General features: G+C 38.9%; 2 protein-coding genes across 2 annotated transcripts; both read left to right on the top strand.

Moving 5' to 3' along the window:
- The first annotated feature begins 629 nt into the window (after positions 1 to 629).
- On the top strand, positions 630 to 3,577 carry LOC123874351 (mucin-5AC-like). Its single transcript, XM_045919625.1, has 2 exons — positions 630 to 1,207; positions 2,030 to 3,577. The coding sequence occupies exons 1-2, from the start codon at positions 749 to 751 to the stop codon at positions 3,356 to 3,358; spliced, it is 1,788 nt and encodes a 595-aa protein (XP_045775581.1). The 5' UTR covers positions 630 to 748; the 3' UTR covers positions 3,359 to 3,577.
- A 6,753-nt stretch (positions 3,578 to 10,330) lies between these two features.
- Positions 10,331 to 15,705, top strand: LOC123874612. Its single transcript, XM_045920102.1, has 3 exons — positions 10,331 to 10,939; positions 11,578 to 11,938; positions 15,326 to 15,705. Exons 1-3 carry the CDS (start codon positions 10,517 to 10,519, stop codon positions 15,655 to 15,657), a joined length of 1,116 nt encoding a protein of 371 aa, XP_045776058.1. The 5' UTR covers positions 10,331 to 10,516; the 3' UTR covers positions 15,658 to 15,705.
- Positions 15,706 to 17,006: the final 1,301 nt, after the last annotated feature.

Here is a 17,006-nt window from a genome sequence, read left to right as displayed (position 1 = left end):
AGAGGGTAGGTACCGTCTGGCAACGATTTTACCCATAACCAAATCATAGCCAAACAGAAGATTGATACTTTACTAATGATCTTTGGAAATGAATTGAAATAACTAAGTATAACGACCGACATAGCTCAAAGGGTTCGCAAGTTGAAGTGACACTGATCATGTCTGGCATAGAATCAACAGTCAATGGGACAGATGAATGTGTTTAATGTGGACACTGGACTTGGTAAGCGCAGTATAAGACGGCCTCAATAAGATAGAACGAATGATCTCAAGAAATCGAAGGGAAATGTATGGATCAAGAAGACGTAGGATCTAAAATCTACGTCCAATAATGAACTTCTATTACCATACATTCTATAATAGTATTAACTATTGGAAACACATGCGTTAATACGTGTTTTAAGGAATATTGCATTTCATGTGGTACTTAAATGGGTCGTGCTAGTGCTCAATCCAAAGCTATTGAGTAAAATAAGATAGTTCATTTTATTTTTAGTGTTGGATAATTCAGTCCAGATAATGATGATAATTGGCTTAATTAAAATGCAGAGCTCAATCCTATCTCACAAAAAGAGATACACGGTGCAATATTTTGTTTCATTATCGCTTACTTACGTCCCAATCGCACAGTATGGATCCAGCGTTATAAATATGTTGACAATCATAGAAATTCGGCATTTATCATAGCAATTAGAGGTGTCACTTGAACTATTACATTCGCTAATGATATAAATAGATACGATTAAAAATGACGGACTATCGTGTTCTATTAATTTTGCTGTTTTGTTCTAGTGTTATTTGTGAGGATTGTGTCACTTTCGATTTTGAAAAGGATTTTAATAGTTCGTTCAGTAATGAAATCGGTGTGTGCTTAGGTATAGATATGTGGAATATTGGGAGATACGAAGACCTGTCAATAGACAGCCCTGATCCGGACTCAGCGAAGTTTGTATATCCAAGTGATACCTTGAGTTGTGCGTCATCTTTTACGTTTCAAATGGCTGCAACAGGTGTGTTAGAAGTTAACCTGTTTATGGAACCTACCTCGGCTACAGATCAAGTGACGGTTCTTGCAAACCAAATAGTCCCTAACGGGCAGGACGTAGTAGTTGGAAACGCTTGGGTTATTGCCTCGGATGATAATTTCATCAGTGGATGGAGGACTGTCAGGTTATCCCTAACCGGTTTTGGAACTTTTAATGGCTATGTAAGTTCTCTTAATTCTATTAAAATTCAAACAAAACAGTATGTCATTACATTGACCTAATAGATCAAAGTAAATGTACAAAGTAGTTTACAAGAGCAATAAAAGATATTCAAGTTTTTTAAGAACTACAACTACTATTTAACTAATAATAATTACGTAACATAAAACATAGAAGTAAAAAGAATTAAAATTATAAGAAAATACTAAAATACGGATGAAATGTAAGTGATTAACAAATCTACTATACACTAGTCATTTTATTCTATTACACAAGAGATTTCATCGCGTCACCCTTGAAGAAAATATTAAAAATTATCATTTTTGGAGTCGCCAAGATCCGGATAAAGCGAAAGTTTGATTAAAATTAAAATGTGTTGTAAATATGTATATATGATGTGTTCTAAATAAAGGATAATAATATCAAATCATGCAACAACTATGATAAAATGTATGACTTGTTAAGACCTTAAGATTAATCGTTATTACCTGACGTGGTTGAAAAGATAAACACATGAAACATTTGCATAACCTTTGCATTGATTAAGGTTTAGGATTTTAGATAACTTTGTTTAATATTCTGTTTGAAAACATTTATTATTACATTTCAAATGGCTGCAACAATCTTTTCCCATGACTTGGTTAACGTAAAGGCTATAGAGCCTTTATCACTTAAAGATAATGTAGCTATTCAAGAATTTTCAGAATCGGGTCATTAGTTCCGGAGACTACCATAAACATCGAAATTCACAAAATTTACCTCTTTATAATATTAGTGTAAAAAAGGAAATTTACTTTATGGAAAGCATTGTTTTTCATTCACAGATTACCCTGCTTGGAATGGCTGCGCGTGATTCAATAGTATTGGTTGACTCGTTTCGATATATATCACCTACTTTAGACGAAGAAGAGTGTATTATATACGAAAAAGTTGCCACCACAACAACGCAAGTAACACAAACTGATGAGATATCAACGGAAAAGGAGACCACTGAGCCTTCATCTCCTTATACAACAGTTACAACTACAATTACTCCAGAAATTATCTCCACAAGTACCACAACAGAACAATCTCAAGAAACGAATTCAGTTCCAACTACAGAATCTGGTGGCACTGATTATACAACCCGAGAAACTCAAACTGATCCTGTTATGACAACACAAACGGGAGACCCTGAAACTACAGACAAGACTTTCCCTACTGATACAACAGCTACATCAGAATCCACTTCTCCTGAAGACTCTAGTACAGTAACTATTGATCCCATTACCTTAACGACAGAAGCTATGACTTCTCAATCCACAATAGAACCACCAACTTCAACAGAACTAGTAACAAATTCAAATCCTACTACAGTATCAAATACTCCTGAAATAGACACAACTACTACTATAAGTTCAGAACAAACCACGACTACTTCAGAAAGTATCGATACCACTTTATCTTCTGAAAGTACTGAACCTACCACAGAAACCTTAAATCCCATTACTCTGGAAACAACTAAGATGACACCAGAATCAACAACTACTCCTGAGACTGCTAGTACTGCTCCAAGTAATCCAACAAAAGATCCGGAAGAGCATACCGAGTCTACTACTGTAATGACGTCATATACGACTAAAACTGATTCTAGTTCGACAGACACAACTACGACGTATTTTACTACTGTAATGACGTCATATACGACTACAAGTTCAAGCTCAGATACAACTACAACGTATTCTACTTCTACGAAAGACGTAACACAAATCACGGTACACCCAGAAACTACTACAGTTGGACAGAGTGAATCAATTTCAACTGCTGAAGATATTGGCCTAGGCACAACTGACCAAACCTATACACCAACAACCGAGGAGAATACTGATGGAACCAATCCAGAAATCACTACGACAAGTCCTCCTCGAAGACCAAGGTACAGATTTTGGAACGCATATACTATAATTATGTTGGTACTTTTAATACTAATAATTGTAGCTATTACTGCTGTTGTCTGGTATTATATTGGTAAAAGAAAAAGTACCAGGGAGTCCCAAATAATTCTGCCTTATTTTGAAGAGCCTCCTAAAACATTTCATATACCAAGGGTTTCTAAAATTTGGACTAATTCAAATACAATCAATAGGTTAGCGTCCTTTATTAGAATAGAATGATCTGCTTAAATTATATGTAACCATTTATTTTTAGTATTTATTTTAGTACGTAGTCCGCAAAAATAGTGTGATTATTTTACAAGAATTTAAGTACAAATATTTTAGTCTAAGTATGTATATAAATTGTAAAAACACTGAAGTAAATGTTAAGTTAGTATAGTGAAATAATATTAGAATCTATATTTTAGAGGACAAATACTCATTACATTTTAGTTAGACTTTTAGTGTTGTAAGTTTTTTATACTGTACATAATATTAAAATAGTAAAATTATTAATAAAACATTTAATTCTTATTAATATGTATAGGGGAAGGACTCAGGTTTCCTAGGACAATGTGATTATGCTATTGGTATACTATAGTGATAGTCCCATAACGATTACTGCCAGGAAACGCTTAGTTTTTTCAAAAAACAGCCTGTAGTAAAACGTTTCAATGACGTCATTGACGTTATAATATTATAGCAGCTGCTATTGCGATAGATCGGCCAATAGAATAATCACTATCATTGAAGACTTACGATTCTAGGAAAATCCAGCGATTAAGATAATAGGAACATTATGTTGAACTAAATATTACGCATTCAATAAAAATATTTTTTGACAAGTCGCAACACATTTTGCAATTAGAACCTCGCTGTTTATTTGGACATAACAAGTGTAAATTAAAAATTTATAACACCCCGACTAGTGAAGGTTACAGTAACTAGAAAATAGCTGATAACTTTCAAACGGCTGAACCGATTTTCTTGGATTATGGCTAAGAACACTCTCGATCAAGCCACCTTTCAAATAAAAAAAAACTAAATTAAAATCGGTTCATTCGTTTAGGCGCTACGATGCCACAGACAGATACACAGATACACAGATAAACACGTCAAACTTATAACACCCCTCTTTTTGGGTCGGGGGTTAAAAATGTAACAAAATGTTAGTTCAGTTAGTTGTAATAGAGTCATGCGTAAAACAAGTATAGTTCGCGACATGTCGAGATGGCAATCGGGGTGGGGACGCCCCGCACACCCGCACAGCCCCCGCGCTAACCCGGTGCGGGATAGCACGGGTGACGTGCCGATGTGAGGGTCGTCCCTCCGCCTCATACCCTGATTGTCATCTCAACCTGTCGCCTACTACAAATAGTGCAACCAAACCAGGCAAATGACATAGTAGCTATGTGGATTGTATAAAAACTGATCTTAGATGCTTAGCTCATTTTGATTTAGGCACCAAAAAGAGGGGTGCTATTAGTTTGACGTGTGTATCTGTGTATCTGTCTGTGGCATCGTAGCTCCTAAACTAATGAACCGATTTTAATTTAGTTTTTTTTTGTTTGAAAGGGGGCTTGTTCATAGCTATAATCCAAGAAAATCGGTTCAGCCGTTTGAAAGTTATCAGCTCTTTTCTAGTTACTGTAACCTTCACTTGTCGGGGGTGTTATAAATTTTGAATACACTTGTTATATAAATAATAAATATTATTGTATGATTATTAGGTTACATAATTATATCTTTAGTGTAAAAATCGGGCAAAATTATTTTGAACATGCCTAAGTATATTTTCAAAATTAAAAATTGATTTTATCCGAGATGATTATTGCCTATCGATTAACAATCTTATTACTATCGTGATTAGATTTGAATATTGGACGCAAGATAAACGCTGACAAAGAATTCATCAAATTTAATAATAACAATAAAGATTACATCATCATTGGCCTGTTTTTTGTCTTTTTCTTTTTTATAAAATAAAATAAAGTAAAATAAATTAACTTTTATTTCAGGCCATTAGACCCATAATTGTGTTAGTGTGACAAATCACTTAAACAATGTTAGTAGGTACTTATTTCTAGATTAACAACTAATTCTATAGCTAAAACTATAACTAAAAAGCCCGAGGGAGCCTCTTTATAATTTGTTGTTTTGTTATAATATAAATATATCTTACTAACCGGCTTACATCGACTAAATACATGAGTATAGCGTACATTCTATGCCTACGTAAAATGGGAATCACTCACGATAGTTTGAACTTTAAACATTAAAATATAAATATCACTAATAGGTATACCTAGTGCAGCCAAATTGGGTATTGACACACACATGTTCATAAAAGCTCTAAAATAAACTTAGACGTCAAAACGTCGGCCTCCTAATACCTAGCTCGTTGACATAGGCTGCGTAAGCGTTGCGTAAGCGTAAGCACAGCGCGTACCATTGCGTTGTAATGTATGGAACTGTATGAAACATGGCACACCGCTTGCATAAAGCGTGGACGTATGCTTAACCCGGTGTGTTAGTGGTTTGGTGTGAATCAGCCTTAAAATAAACATAGCCTTCAAAACATCGGCCTACCATTCGAAGAGTCCACAGTTCCATACCAAGCACCATCCCTAACTTTTCGGATTTTTGGTGCTGTAACTTGTAACTTGTAAGCAATTAAATATATCACTTGTTTTAACCGTGAAAGGAAACATGATGAGGAAACCCGCATGCCTGAGAATTCTCCATAATTTTCTCAAATTATGTGTGAAGTCTGCCAATCTGCACAGTCAGCGGATGGCTTTGCTTTAAACTATTCTTATTCTGAGAAGAAATTGGAGACCCGCGCTCAGCAGTAGCGGACCGGCGCAGCGATGGATTGGGATGATGATTATGATGATCCTTCCAAGATACCTACGGAACCTTCGATACGCAAGTCTAACCGTACTTGGTCGGTTATATCACAAGATTCCGGGAAATCGTGTAGGTACGAGTATATCAAAATGTAGACATTACCGAATTAATTTGCCTTCATGAATTCTTATGTTAATCCAATTAATCCAAAACATGATAACGCCAAGGCAAAGGACACTGCAGCAGGCCTCTTTAATCGTATTAGATGTTATGTAAACAAAACAAATTATTTAAATTATAGCACATTTTATTTAATACTCCTTATCTGGCACTCTAGCCACCGACACTTTGGGCACAAAAAAATATTTTTTGTTTACACTTTAGACTGTGACTTGAATTTTAAATAAATTATAGGGTCTGAGCTCGGCGTCTGAAGGTGAAATACATATATCGATAGTTACAATGAGACAGATTTATATGGAGACGGAGATACATATTATATGTCTTGCTGTCTTGCTCCCAAAAAAGAGACTTACAGACTTAAGTTTCAGTTAAAACAAGAGAAATTCATGCCAGCGGTATAACGTTGTCTCATTTTAACAGCGTCAGTCAAAGTGCGCTTGTTTAAATCTCAACCCTAGAATTGAGAGATTAATACGACAATATTCTGCAAGTTTTAGTACGCAAAAGTTTCAGAAGTGGACATGCTGCGAGTGTTTACTCATTAGTATTATACACAGTGCAAGTGGCGTGCAAAATATGACTCGCCAGAGTTAACTTCTGAAAGCTTTATGGTTAGTGGACACTTAGCCTTACTTACATTAATATTTATTTGTTAATTGGATAAGTAATTATTTATGTTTATTACTGATTATTATTGTGTAACAAATCGCAAAAATTAGGAAGATAAAAGTGGACATTCAACTTTTAAATTAAAACAATGTACAAGAAATTAACATTTCTGTATCAAATGTAAGTAGAGGTACTTAGTAGATGATACCCGTGACTTCATCCGCGTGAATATAGGTTATTTGAAACCGCTGGAACTTTTGATTTGCGACAGGTCGAGATGGCAATCGGGATATGAGGCGGGGGGACGTCCCGCACACCCGCGCGTCACCCGCGCTGCGGATGTGCGGGGCGTCCCTCCCCGATTGCCATGTTGACGAACTATCCATACTTCCATACTATTACTATTTACTATTTCAATATTATAAATACGAAAATGTGTCTGTCTGTCTGTCTGCTAGCTTTTCACGGTCTAACAGTTTAACCGATTTGGATGAAATTCCGTATAGAGTCAGCTTACATCCCAGGGACGGGCATACTATTTATCACAGAAAATCAAAGAGTTCCCACGCGATTCTTAAAGGCTCATCGGTTTAACCAATTCACATGAAAGGTACAAAGGTGGCCTTCGTCCTGGAAATTAACAACGTAACTTTTACCTTGGAAAAGCAGAGTTTCCACGGAATTTTTAAAAAACCTAAATCCACGCAGATGAAGTCGCGCGCACCATCTAGTACTTAATAAATCGAAAAATAAATAAAATATTACCGCGTCAATAGATATTTTCTCTCGGGGCGTCAACAATTTTCGGAGGCGTTCGTCTAGGTAGGTAAGCAAGTAGGTAGGTAGGTACTGTCTGATGAAAAATGGAAGATTATTTGATATGGAGATAGATAAAACTGATAGTCAGATCATATCGCTAATTAACGAATAATATAATGATTATATAGTGTAATGCGGTAGCTGGAATAAATTTCCGATGACGTCAATTAAAATGCAATGAAATGAAATATTATTACTATATTTGATTTATTTTATAGCTAGCAAATAAATAATTATAGAGACGTTTTATGGAAGATAATTATACCAAATTATATTTATTTAAAATCGAATTAATTTTGATTTATTCTTTAGTGCTTATACGAACCTGAATTTTTTATAACCACTCTACAATCTACCATTACCTAGGTAATTTAACAAATGCTACAGTTTTCATTTAGTTTTTGCTCCTCCTTTAAAATTCTATTTTGTGCTCGAACCCCACATAATTACCTACCACGAAGTCTTAAGAAAGCCTTAAAACATTACTAGTTCAATGTCTTAAAACTGTAGTTTTAAAGCATTGAACTAGTAATCACGCTCACTTCACACTTAATTCACTAGCTAACACAGATCAAAGCTGAAATGGCAATGGGCAGGTCATGTGTGTCGCAGAACTGACCAGTGGGGCAAACTCTTCTGGAGTGGAGACCAAAAACCGGTGGGCACAGTTAAGATGACCTCCAGCTCACTGGACTGGATGCACTGACAAAGGTGGCGGGGAAAGGGTGGATGAAGGTGGAGGACCGTGTCTGGTGGGGCGCGATAAGGCAATGCCCTGCAGTGGACGCATATACAGGCTTTGGTTTAGACACAGGCAGCGCTGCATTTCTACCTAGATTTTATTTGACTCAACATGCGACGCACGGTATGTCCCGTGGATTGGAGCCCGGGATGGAATGCTAATAGCTATGGGAATTGGTAATACTTACTAAGTACAAAATTATTATCATGTTACATTATCTTCAAAGGGTAGATAGATAGTGTGAACAGTGCCATCTATCGTCAAGAGGTAAAATTATTATAAGTGAAATCGGCTTCAGTATCAATACAAACAATATTGATAAAATTACCTATATAAAAGATAATGGAAACTCCACAGGAAGGAACGCAGAAGTTCAATTAATCAATTGTAGATGGCATTACGAAGTTTTTAATGAAATTTTGATGATCTCCCTGGTGTAGTGGTAGGTAAGCGCTGTGCTCTTATTAGTGGGAGGTCTTGGGTTCAATACCCGGCAGAGGTTTGGAATTTTAAAATTTCTAAATCTCTGGACTAGTCTGGTGGGAGGCTTCGGTCGTGGCTAGTTACAACCCTACCAGCAAAGCCTTGCCGCCAAGTGATTTAGAGTTCTGGTACGAAATGGTACGTATGCGTGTTGAAATCACCCTTTGGTTTCATAACTACCATCCCGCTTCCAGGTAAGCCCGCTTTCATCTTAGACTACATCATCACTTACCACCGTGAGATTGCAGTCAATGACTAACACATCAAAGAATCTAAGCACATGCAAAAAATACCTAGATTTTTATAGAGCTCAAAAATAAAACAGGATATACCTACCTAGGTGTGACAAAATATTTCGCAAAAATTAGCAATGCCATTAACCTATTTTATTTAAGTACCTACTTATCTAATCTTCTTATTGATATCACAATATTATTATTAAACATGAACCAAAGATAAAGATAAAGTACCTACCAGATATCTATGCAATTAACGTTATAAGTACGCAACTTCCCAATTAGTTCAGGCCAAGTTCGGAATATCTACGGGCCAGTTGCACAAGACGGTTAAAGAAAATTACCGTTAAAGTTAAATATGACCAAATTTTCAACCTTAATACTACCACGGCTCAATATAATAATACTTAATACTGATTAGAGCAACCCTTTTAGCTTTTTTGGTGGTCAAGTTTGAATTTGAATTTTACATACATATTATACGATTCGTTCTTTATTTATTACTTCATTTCAATTCATTCGTTATTTGATTCTGGGTCGCACCGTCTGATTGTAAAGTTCGGTAAAATTCGAATGCCATTGTCTGGGTCGCCGTTAAATCACTAATCATCGTTTCTTTTTATTTATATTGTTACAACTTTCTGGTACAAATAAAATATAAATAAATAAATAAAATAAATCTGTCCATCAAACCTACTTTTGTAGGTCTATTAGTTGTTTTACCTCATACCTAACCCTGTACCACTAATATCTCAATTGTCCCTTTATATTTTCTGAAGATGTGGCCCTTCTTATACCTTTAACTAAGTATTTAAATATTACTGGATCGGAAGACTAACTTACTATCTTTGAAAGTCGCTTCCAGCCCCACATATTTCGTGAGGTATCAATACTCTTTTAGACCTCACGAAAGAGACTCTAGGACACCAAATTTATTTCAGAGAGAATGGTTAGAAAGAAAAGAACCCTTATCAGACAATCGTCAGTAGTTTTTAGCCCTTTCCTCCGTCCTCTTTCCGTCCCAGATCTAGTAACTGTAACTTCATTATAGATCTACTAATTGCAAAACCTTCCGGATTTCCACCTTGCAAGTCACATCCCCGGTATTAGAGATCACAAATCAACCAATATAGGTTGGGTTTTATGAGTCGTTACTTATTATCTTCTGTTTTGTCTGGGTCATTCGGTGTTAGGTACTTATAGAAATAGCTACAATCCCAATTAGCCAAAATCGGTCCTTTTTCAGTATCATGCATTAACATTATCGTCTAATTCAGGCTACTGATACAAATTATGTTTCTCTTAATAGCTTCCCGATATGAAACGTTTACTGTTTCAACAAAAAATCGAACGCTGCGTTATTTTATCATTTATCAGGTAATTCAGTTGTTAAGTGCTAGTGATAATGTGCACAGTATTAAAAGGGCTACATAAAAAACTAATTATTAAGTTAGGTTAACAAATTGTTATAATGAAATGTGGTTCAAAACGCTGTATATTGCGCTTTGCGTCCTTGTCTCGTCCGAAGAAGTAAATAAACTGAAATATACTTTCGACACAAATTTTTATAAAGACTACGGTTATTGTGATGGTGATTTCCCGTGGATTTTAACTGAGTACGAACAACTGGGGGTTAAACCTTTCAACGAAAACAATACAAGATGCATCCAAGTTATATCCAAGAGTTGTGCTACGTCATATCCAATACATTTCTCTCATGGAGCTATAGAACTGAATGTGTACTTAGAATTGTTTTCAAATGACAGTGGCCTAACAGTGACTGTATTTAATGAAAATAATGTTGCTATAGTAAATTATGAATTAAATAGGTTAAGGAAAAATTATATTGAAGGGTGGAATATAATTTTGCTGGATATAAAGCGTGATACCGTTGGCTACGTAAGTATGAGAATTTTTTAGAAACCTCAAAATATAATGTTTAAAAGCATTTAAGTGAAAAAACAGATGGTTAATATTTTTGTATTTACTAAACATTTTATTGCGATCGCAACACGATTAGAATGTAAGATGGAACGTGACAGTAAAGTAACACCCTCTATTTGTTAACCCCCAACCCAAAAAGAGGGGTGTTATAAGTTTGACGTGTGTATCTGTGTATCTGTCTGTGGCATCGTAGCTCCTAAACTTATGAACCGATTTTAATTTAGTTTTTTTCTGTTCTAGTTCTTACTGTAACCTTCACTTGTCGGGGGTGTTATAAATTTTTAATTTACACTTAATACAAAATGATTTTATATCAATCAATATAAATGGATACATTTGTGGCAATCGCATTGTAAGCAGATTTTAGTGCTAGAGACTCATAAACTTTGTTGCAAATAAATCAACCCACGATATAAAATTAAAATAAATATAATTAAAAGACTATATGAAAGTCATCGGGTATGAGTTTGAAAGTATTATGTTAAACTAGCAAGTATACACGGCATAAATATAAGAAAATAATTTTAATAATTTCAGAACTAATTTTTTATACCTAATATTCAACTTGAACACACCTTTTATTTATTTTCCAGTTAAATCTCAAAGGTGGTATCGTGAAAGAAGAAATAATTCTTGTAGACTCTTTACAATACTCTGGATATGTTAAAACTAGAAAAAGACGTTTTCTATCACCAAAACAATTGCCACTTGTGATAACAACTCTTAAATCAGAGTTGAAATCAAACAATTTAGTCCCAAAATCAGATATATGTAAAAAATATTGGAAAACTCGATTTAAAAGGTCGATAAATGGATATGAGGATACGAGTCAACCAACGCCTAACGACTCTGTGACAACTGCAAAACCTACAACTTCTGCTGTGCCCAATGACTCTGTGATAACTGCAAGTCCTACAACCACTACTGTGACCACAGATCCTGAAGCAGATGGAAGCTCAACGACTACTACTGTAGACCCTGACGCAGGTGGAAGCTCAACGACTACTACTGTAGACCCTGACGCAGGTGGAAGCTCAACGACTACTACTGTAGACCCTGACGCAGGTGGAAGCTCAACGACTACTACTGTAGATCCTGACGCAGGTGGAAGCTCAACGACTACTACTGTAGACCCTGACGCAGGTGGAAGCTCAACGACTACTACTGTAGACCCTGACGCAGGTGGAAGCTCAACGACTACTACTGTAGATCCTGACGCAGGTGGAAGCTCAACGACTACTACTGTAGACCCTGACGCAGGTGGAAGCTCAACGACTACTACTGTAGACCCTGACGCAGGTGGAAGCTCAACGACTACTACTGTAGACCCTGACGCAGGTGGAAGCTCAACGACTACTACTGTAGACCCTGACGCAGGTGGAAGCTCAACGACTACTACTGTAGACCCTGACGCAGGTGGAAGCTCAACGACTACTACTGTAGATCCTGACGCAGGTGGAAGCTCAACGACTACTACTGTAGACCCTGACGAAGGTGGAAGCTCAACGACTACTACTGTAGACCCTGACGCAGGTGGAAGCTCAACGACTACTACTGTAGACCCTGACGCAGGTGGAAGCTCAACGACTACTACTGTAGATCCTGACGCAGGTGGAAGCTCAACGACTACTACTGCAGACCCTGACGCAGGTGGAAGCTCAACGACTACTACTGCAGACCCTGACGCAGGTGGAAGCTCAACGACTACTACTGTAGACCCTGACGCAGGTGGAAGCTCAACGACTACTACTGTAGACCCTGACGCAGGTGGAAGCTCAACGACTACTACTGTAGACCCTGACGCAGGTGGAAACTCAACGACTACTACTGTAGATCCTGACGCAGGTGGAAGCTCAACGACTACTACTGTAGACCCTGACGCAGGTGGAAGCTCAACGACTACTACTGTAGACCCTGACGCAGGTGGAAGCTCAACGACTACTACTGTAGATCCTGACGCAGGTGGAAGCTCAACGACTACTACTGTAGATCCTGACGCAGGTGGAAGCTCAACGACTACTACTGTAGACCCTGACGCAGGTGGAAGCTCAACGACTACTACTGTAGACCCTGAGGCAGGTGGAAGCTCAACGACTACTACTGTAGACCCTGATGCAGGTGGAAGTACAACGACTACTACTGTAGACCCTGACGCAGGTGGAAGCTCAACGACTACTATTGAAGATCCTGAGGCAGGTGGAAGCTCAACGACTACCACTGTAGACCCTGACGCAGGTGGAAGCTCAACGACTACTACTGTAGATCCTGACGCAGGTGGAAGCTCAACGACTACTACTGTAGACCCTGACGAAGGTGGAAGCTCAACGACTACTATTGAAGATCCTGAGGCAGGTGGAAGCTCAACGACTACCACTGTAGACCCTGACGCAGGTGGAAGCTCAACGACTACTACTGTAGATCCTGACGCAGGTGGAAGCTCAACGACTACTACTGTAGATCCTGACGCCGGTGGAAGCTCAACGACTACTACTGTAGACCCTGAGGCAGGTGGAAGCTCAACGACTACTACTGTAGACCCTGACGCAGGTGGAAGCTCAACGACTACTACTGTAGACCCTGACGCAGGTGGAAGCTCAATGACTACTACTGTAGACCCTGACGCAGGTGGAAGCTCAACGACTACTACTGTAGACCCTGACGCAGGTGGAAGCTCAACGACTACTACTGTAGACCCTGACGCAGGTGGAAGCTCAACGACTACTACTGTAGACCCTGACGCAGGTGGAAGCTCAACGACTACTACTGTAGACCCTGACGCAGGTGGAAGCTCAACGACTACTACTGTAGACCCTGACGCAGGTGGAAGCTCAACGACTACTACTGTAGATCCTGACGCAGGTGGAAGCTCAACGACTACTATTGAAGATCCTGAGGCAAGTGGAAGCTCAACGACTACCACTGTAGACCCTGACGCAGGTGGAAGCTCAACGACTACTACTGTAGATCCTGACGCAGGTGGAAGCTCAACGACTACTACTGTAGATCCTGACGCAGGTGGAAGCTCAACGACTACTACTGTAGACCCTGAGGCAGGTGGAAGCTCAACGACTACTACTGTAGACCCTGACGCAGGTGGAAGCTCAACGACTACTACTGTAGACCCTGACGCAGGTGGAAGCTCAACGACTACTACTGTAGACCCTGACGCAGGTGGAAGCTCAACGACTACTACTGTAGACCCTGACGCAGGTGGAAGCTCAACGACTACTACTGCAGACCCTGACGCAGGTGGAAGCTCAACGACTACTACTGTAGACCCTGACGCAGGTGGAAGCTCAACGACTACTACTGTAGATCCTGACGCAGGTGGAAGCTCAACGACTACTACTGTAGACCCTGACGCAGGTGGAAGCTCTACGACTACTACTGTAGACCCTGACGCAGGTGGAAGCTCAACGACTACTACTGTAGACCCTGACGCAGGTGGAAGCTCAACGACTACTACTGTAGACCCTGACACAGGTGGAAGCTCAACGACTACTACTGTAGACCCTGACGCAGTTGGAAGCTCAACGACTACTACTGTAGACCCTGACGCAGGTGGAAGCTCAACGACTACTACTGTAGACCCTGACGCAGGTGGAAGCTCAACGACTACTACTGTAGACCCTGACGCAGGTGGAAGCTCAACGACTACTACTGTAGACCCTGACGCAGGTGGAAGCTCAACGACTACTACTGTAGACCCTGACGCAGGTGGAAGCTCAACGACTACTACTGTAGATCCTGACGCAGGTGGAAGCTCAACGACTACTACTGTAGATCCTGACGCAGGTGGAAGCTCAACGACTACTATTGAAGATCCTGAGGCAGGTGGAAGCTCAACGACTACCACTGTAGACCCTGACGCAGGTGGAAGCTCAACGACTACCACTGTAGACCCTGACGCAGGTGGAAGCTCAACGACTACCACTGTAGACCCTGACGCAGGTGGAAGCTCAACGACTACCACTGTAGACCCTGACGCAGGTGGAAGCTCAACGACTACTACTGTAGATCCTGACGCAGGTGGAAGCTCAACGACTACTATTGAAGATCCTGAGGCAGGTGGAAGCTCAACGACTACTACTGTAGATCCTGACGCAGGTGGAAGCTCAACGACTACTATTGAAGATCCTGAGGCAGGTGGAAGCTCAACGACTACTACTGTAGATCCTGACGCAGGTGGAAGCTCAACGACTACTACTGTAGACCCTGACGCAGGTGGAAGCTCAACGACTACTACTGTAGACCCTGACGCAGGTGGAAGCTCAACGACTACTACTGTAGATCCTGACGCAGGTGGAAGCTCAACGACTACTACTGTAGATCCTGACGCAGGTGGAAGCTCAACGACTACTATTGAAGATTCTGAGGCAGGTGGAAGCTCAACGACTACTATTGTAACCACCGAGTCAGAGGCAGTTGAAAATTCTACAACTGTTGAGGATTCGGATTCCTCAACACAACAACAAAATAATTTCTGGAGTCCACTAATTATTACGTTAGTTGCAGTTGGATCTTTCGTAGCCTTATCTGTTACTGCCGTTTCAGCGTATTATTGTGGAAAATTTGGAGCTCAGGGAGATGGCACTACCTTTTTAATTGATGAAGAGATACCACCGCAGACTATTATTCCTCGGGTTAGAAATGCCAGTCGGTTTGAGGTGTAAGTCCGGTTTACAGAAAATGACTTGTTAAAAAAATCGGTCAGATCGGACTCGCACGAGAAGAGTAGTTACCGTACAAGAAATAACACCTTAGTTTTTATATTTTCATGGCGGACATTTATAATTTAAATTATTATTTACCGTTATATACCTAACATTCAAATACACATTCTGTGCCAATTTCAGCTCTTTTATTATTACGGTTTACAAAATCAGTACAAGGCTACAGCCCGTTGACAGACGGAGCCAGAAATAGGGTCCCGTTTCAGGCTTTGTGTACGGAACCTTAAAAATTACTTTTGCAAGGCTATATTTCATTTAATAAGGCAATTTCGAAATGTATAAAAAATGAAACCACTTCTTTACAACTGGGACGGGATGGGACAGTCCTGTCGTGACCATGACCCACACAACTGAGTCGAAATATCCATACTAATATTATAAATGCGAAAGTGTGTCTGTCGGTCTGTCTGTCTGTTTGCTACCTTTTCACGGCCCAACAGTTTAACCGATTCTGATAAAATTTGGTACAGAGTTACTTTATATCCTTGGGACGGACAAAGGCTATTTTTTATCCCGAAAAATCAAAAAGTTCTCACGAGATTCCAAAAAACCCATCCGCTACGAAGTCGCGGGCATCCTCTAGTCTACAATAATTATTAAGTAAATTATTACCACAATCGGTATTCGGTAGTAAAAACTTTATTCCTACAAGACGGTAGTCTGTTAATGTAATCAGATAAAGGTATAATGCCGTTTGATAAATGTTTGACTTTTTATTGTTATTTATACTTTTTTTTTTTGGCTTATTTAGTCATCAAATGATATTGTACTTAGATCGTTTAGTAAGTAGGTACGTCGTGATTTTATTAAACTCAGGTTAAACTATACCCTATCCAATGAGAAAAGTTAGTATAGGGCTATCTCTGTTACGTAATCCCATACAAATGACAGAGACAAAAAATTCAGTGGCCGTTGTGATACTTGTGATTGGTCGGTGATTCAAAATGATTAACGCCCACTGAGTTTTTTAACCGACTTCAAAAAAAGGAGGAGGTTCTCAATTCGACAGTATGGTTTTTTTGTATGTTTGTTACGCGATTACTCCGCCAAATATGGTTCCGATTTCAATTTTTTTTTTTGTTTGGTAGGTGATACTTCCGAGGTGGTCTTTGTAAACAGTAGGTTTTTAACCAGGTATAGCATATTTTAGTACAGCGGGGCCACTAAAAGTTGATAAATAAAAAAATCTAAAGAAAAATAAAAACCGACTTCAATAACCAAACACTAAAAAGTAAAAAAATATTTTTGTTTCTACACGTGTATGTATGTATGACGTCGGGCGAACTTCA

The sequence above is a fragment of the Maniola jurtina genome, chromosome 18 (assembly GCF_905333055.1).
Source record: "Maniola jurtina chromosome 18, ilManJurt1.1, whole genome shotgun sequence".
Classification (NCBI taxonomy): domain Eukaryota; kingdom Metazoa; phylum Arthropoda; class Insecta; order Lepidoptera; family Nymphalidae; genus Maniola; species Maniola jurtina.
Note: the sequence above shows the minus strand (reverse complement) of the source record. Positions and strands in the feature narration are given on the sequence as shown.

Coding starts and splice junctions, on each gene's coding strand:
- LOC123874351 (XM_045919625.1), top strand. CDS start 749: ATGACGGACTATCGTGTTCTATTAATTTTGCTGTTTTGTTCTAGTGTT. Junction 1,208..2,029: donor TTGGAACTTTTAATGGCTAT/GTAAGTTCTCTT, acceptor TTTCATTCACAG/ATTACCCTGCTTGGAATGGC.
- LOC123874612 (XM_045920102.1), top strand. CDS start 10,517: ATGTGGTTCAAAACGCTGTATATTGCGCTTTGCGTCCTTGTCTCGTCC. Junction 10,940..11,577: donor AGCGTGATACCGTTGGCTAC/GTAAGTATGAGA, acceptor TTTATTTTCCAG/TTAAATCTCAAAGGTGGTAT. Junction 11,939..15,325: donor AGATCCTGAAGCAGATGGAA/GCTCAACGACTA, acceptor ATCCTGACGCAG/GTGGAAGCTCAACGACTACT.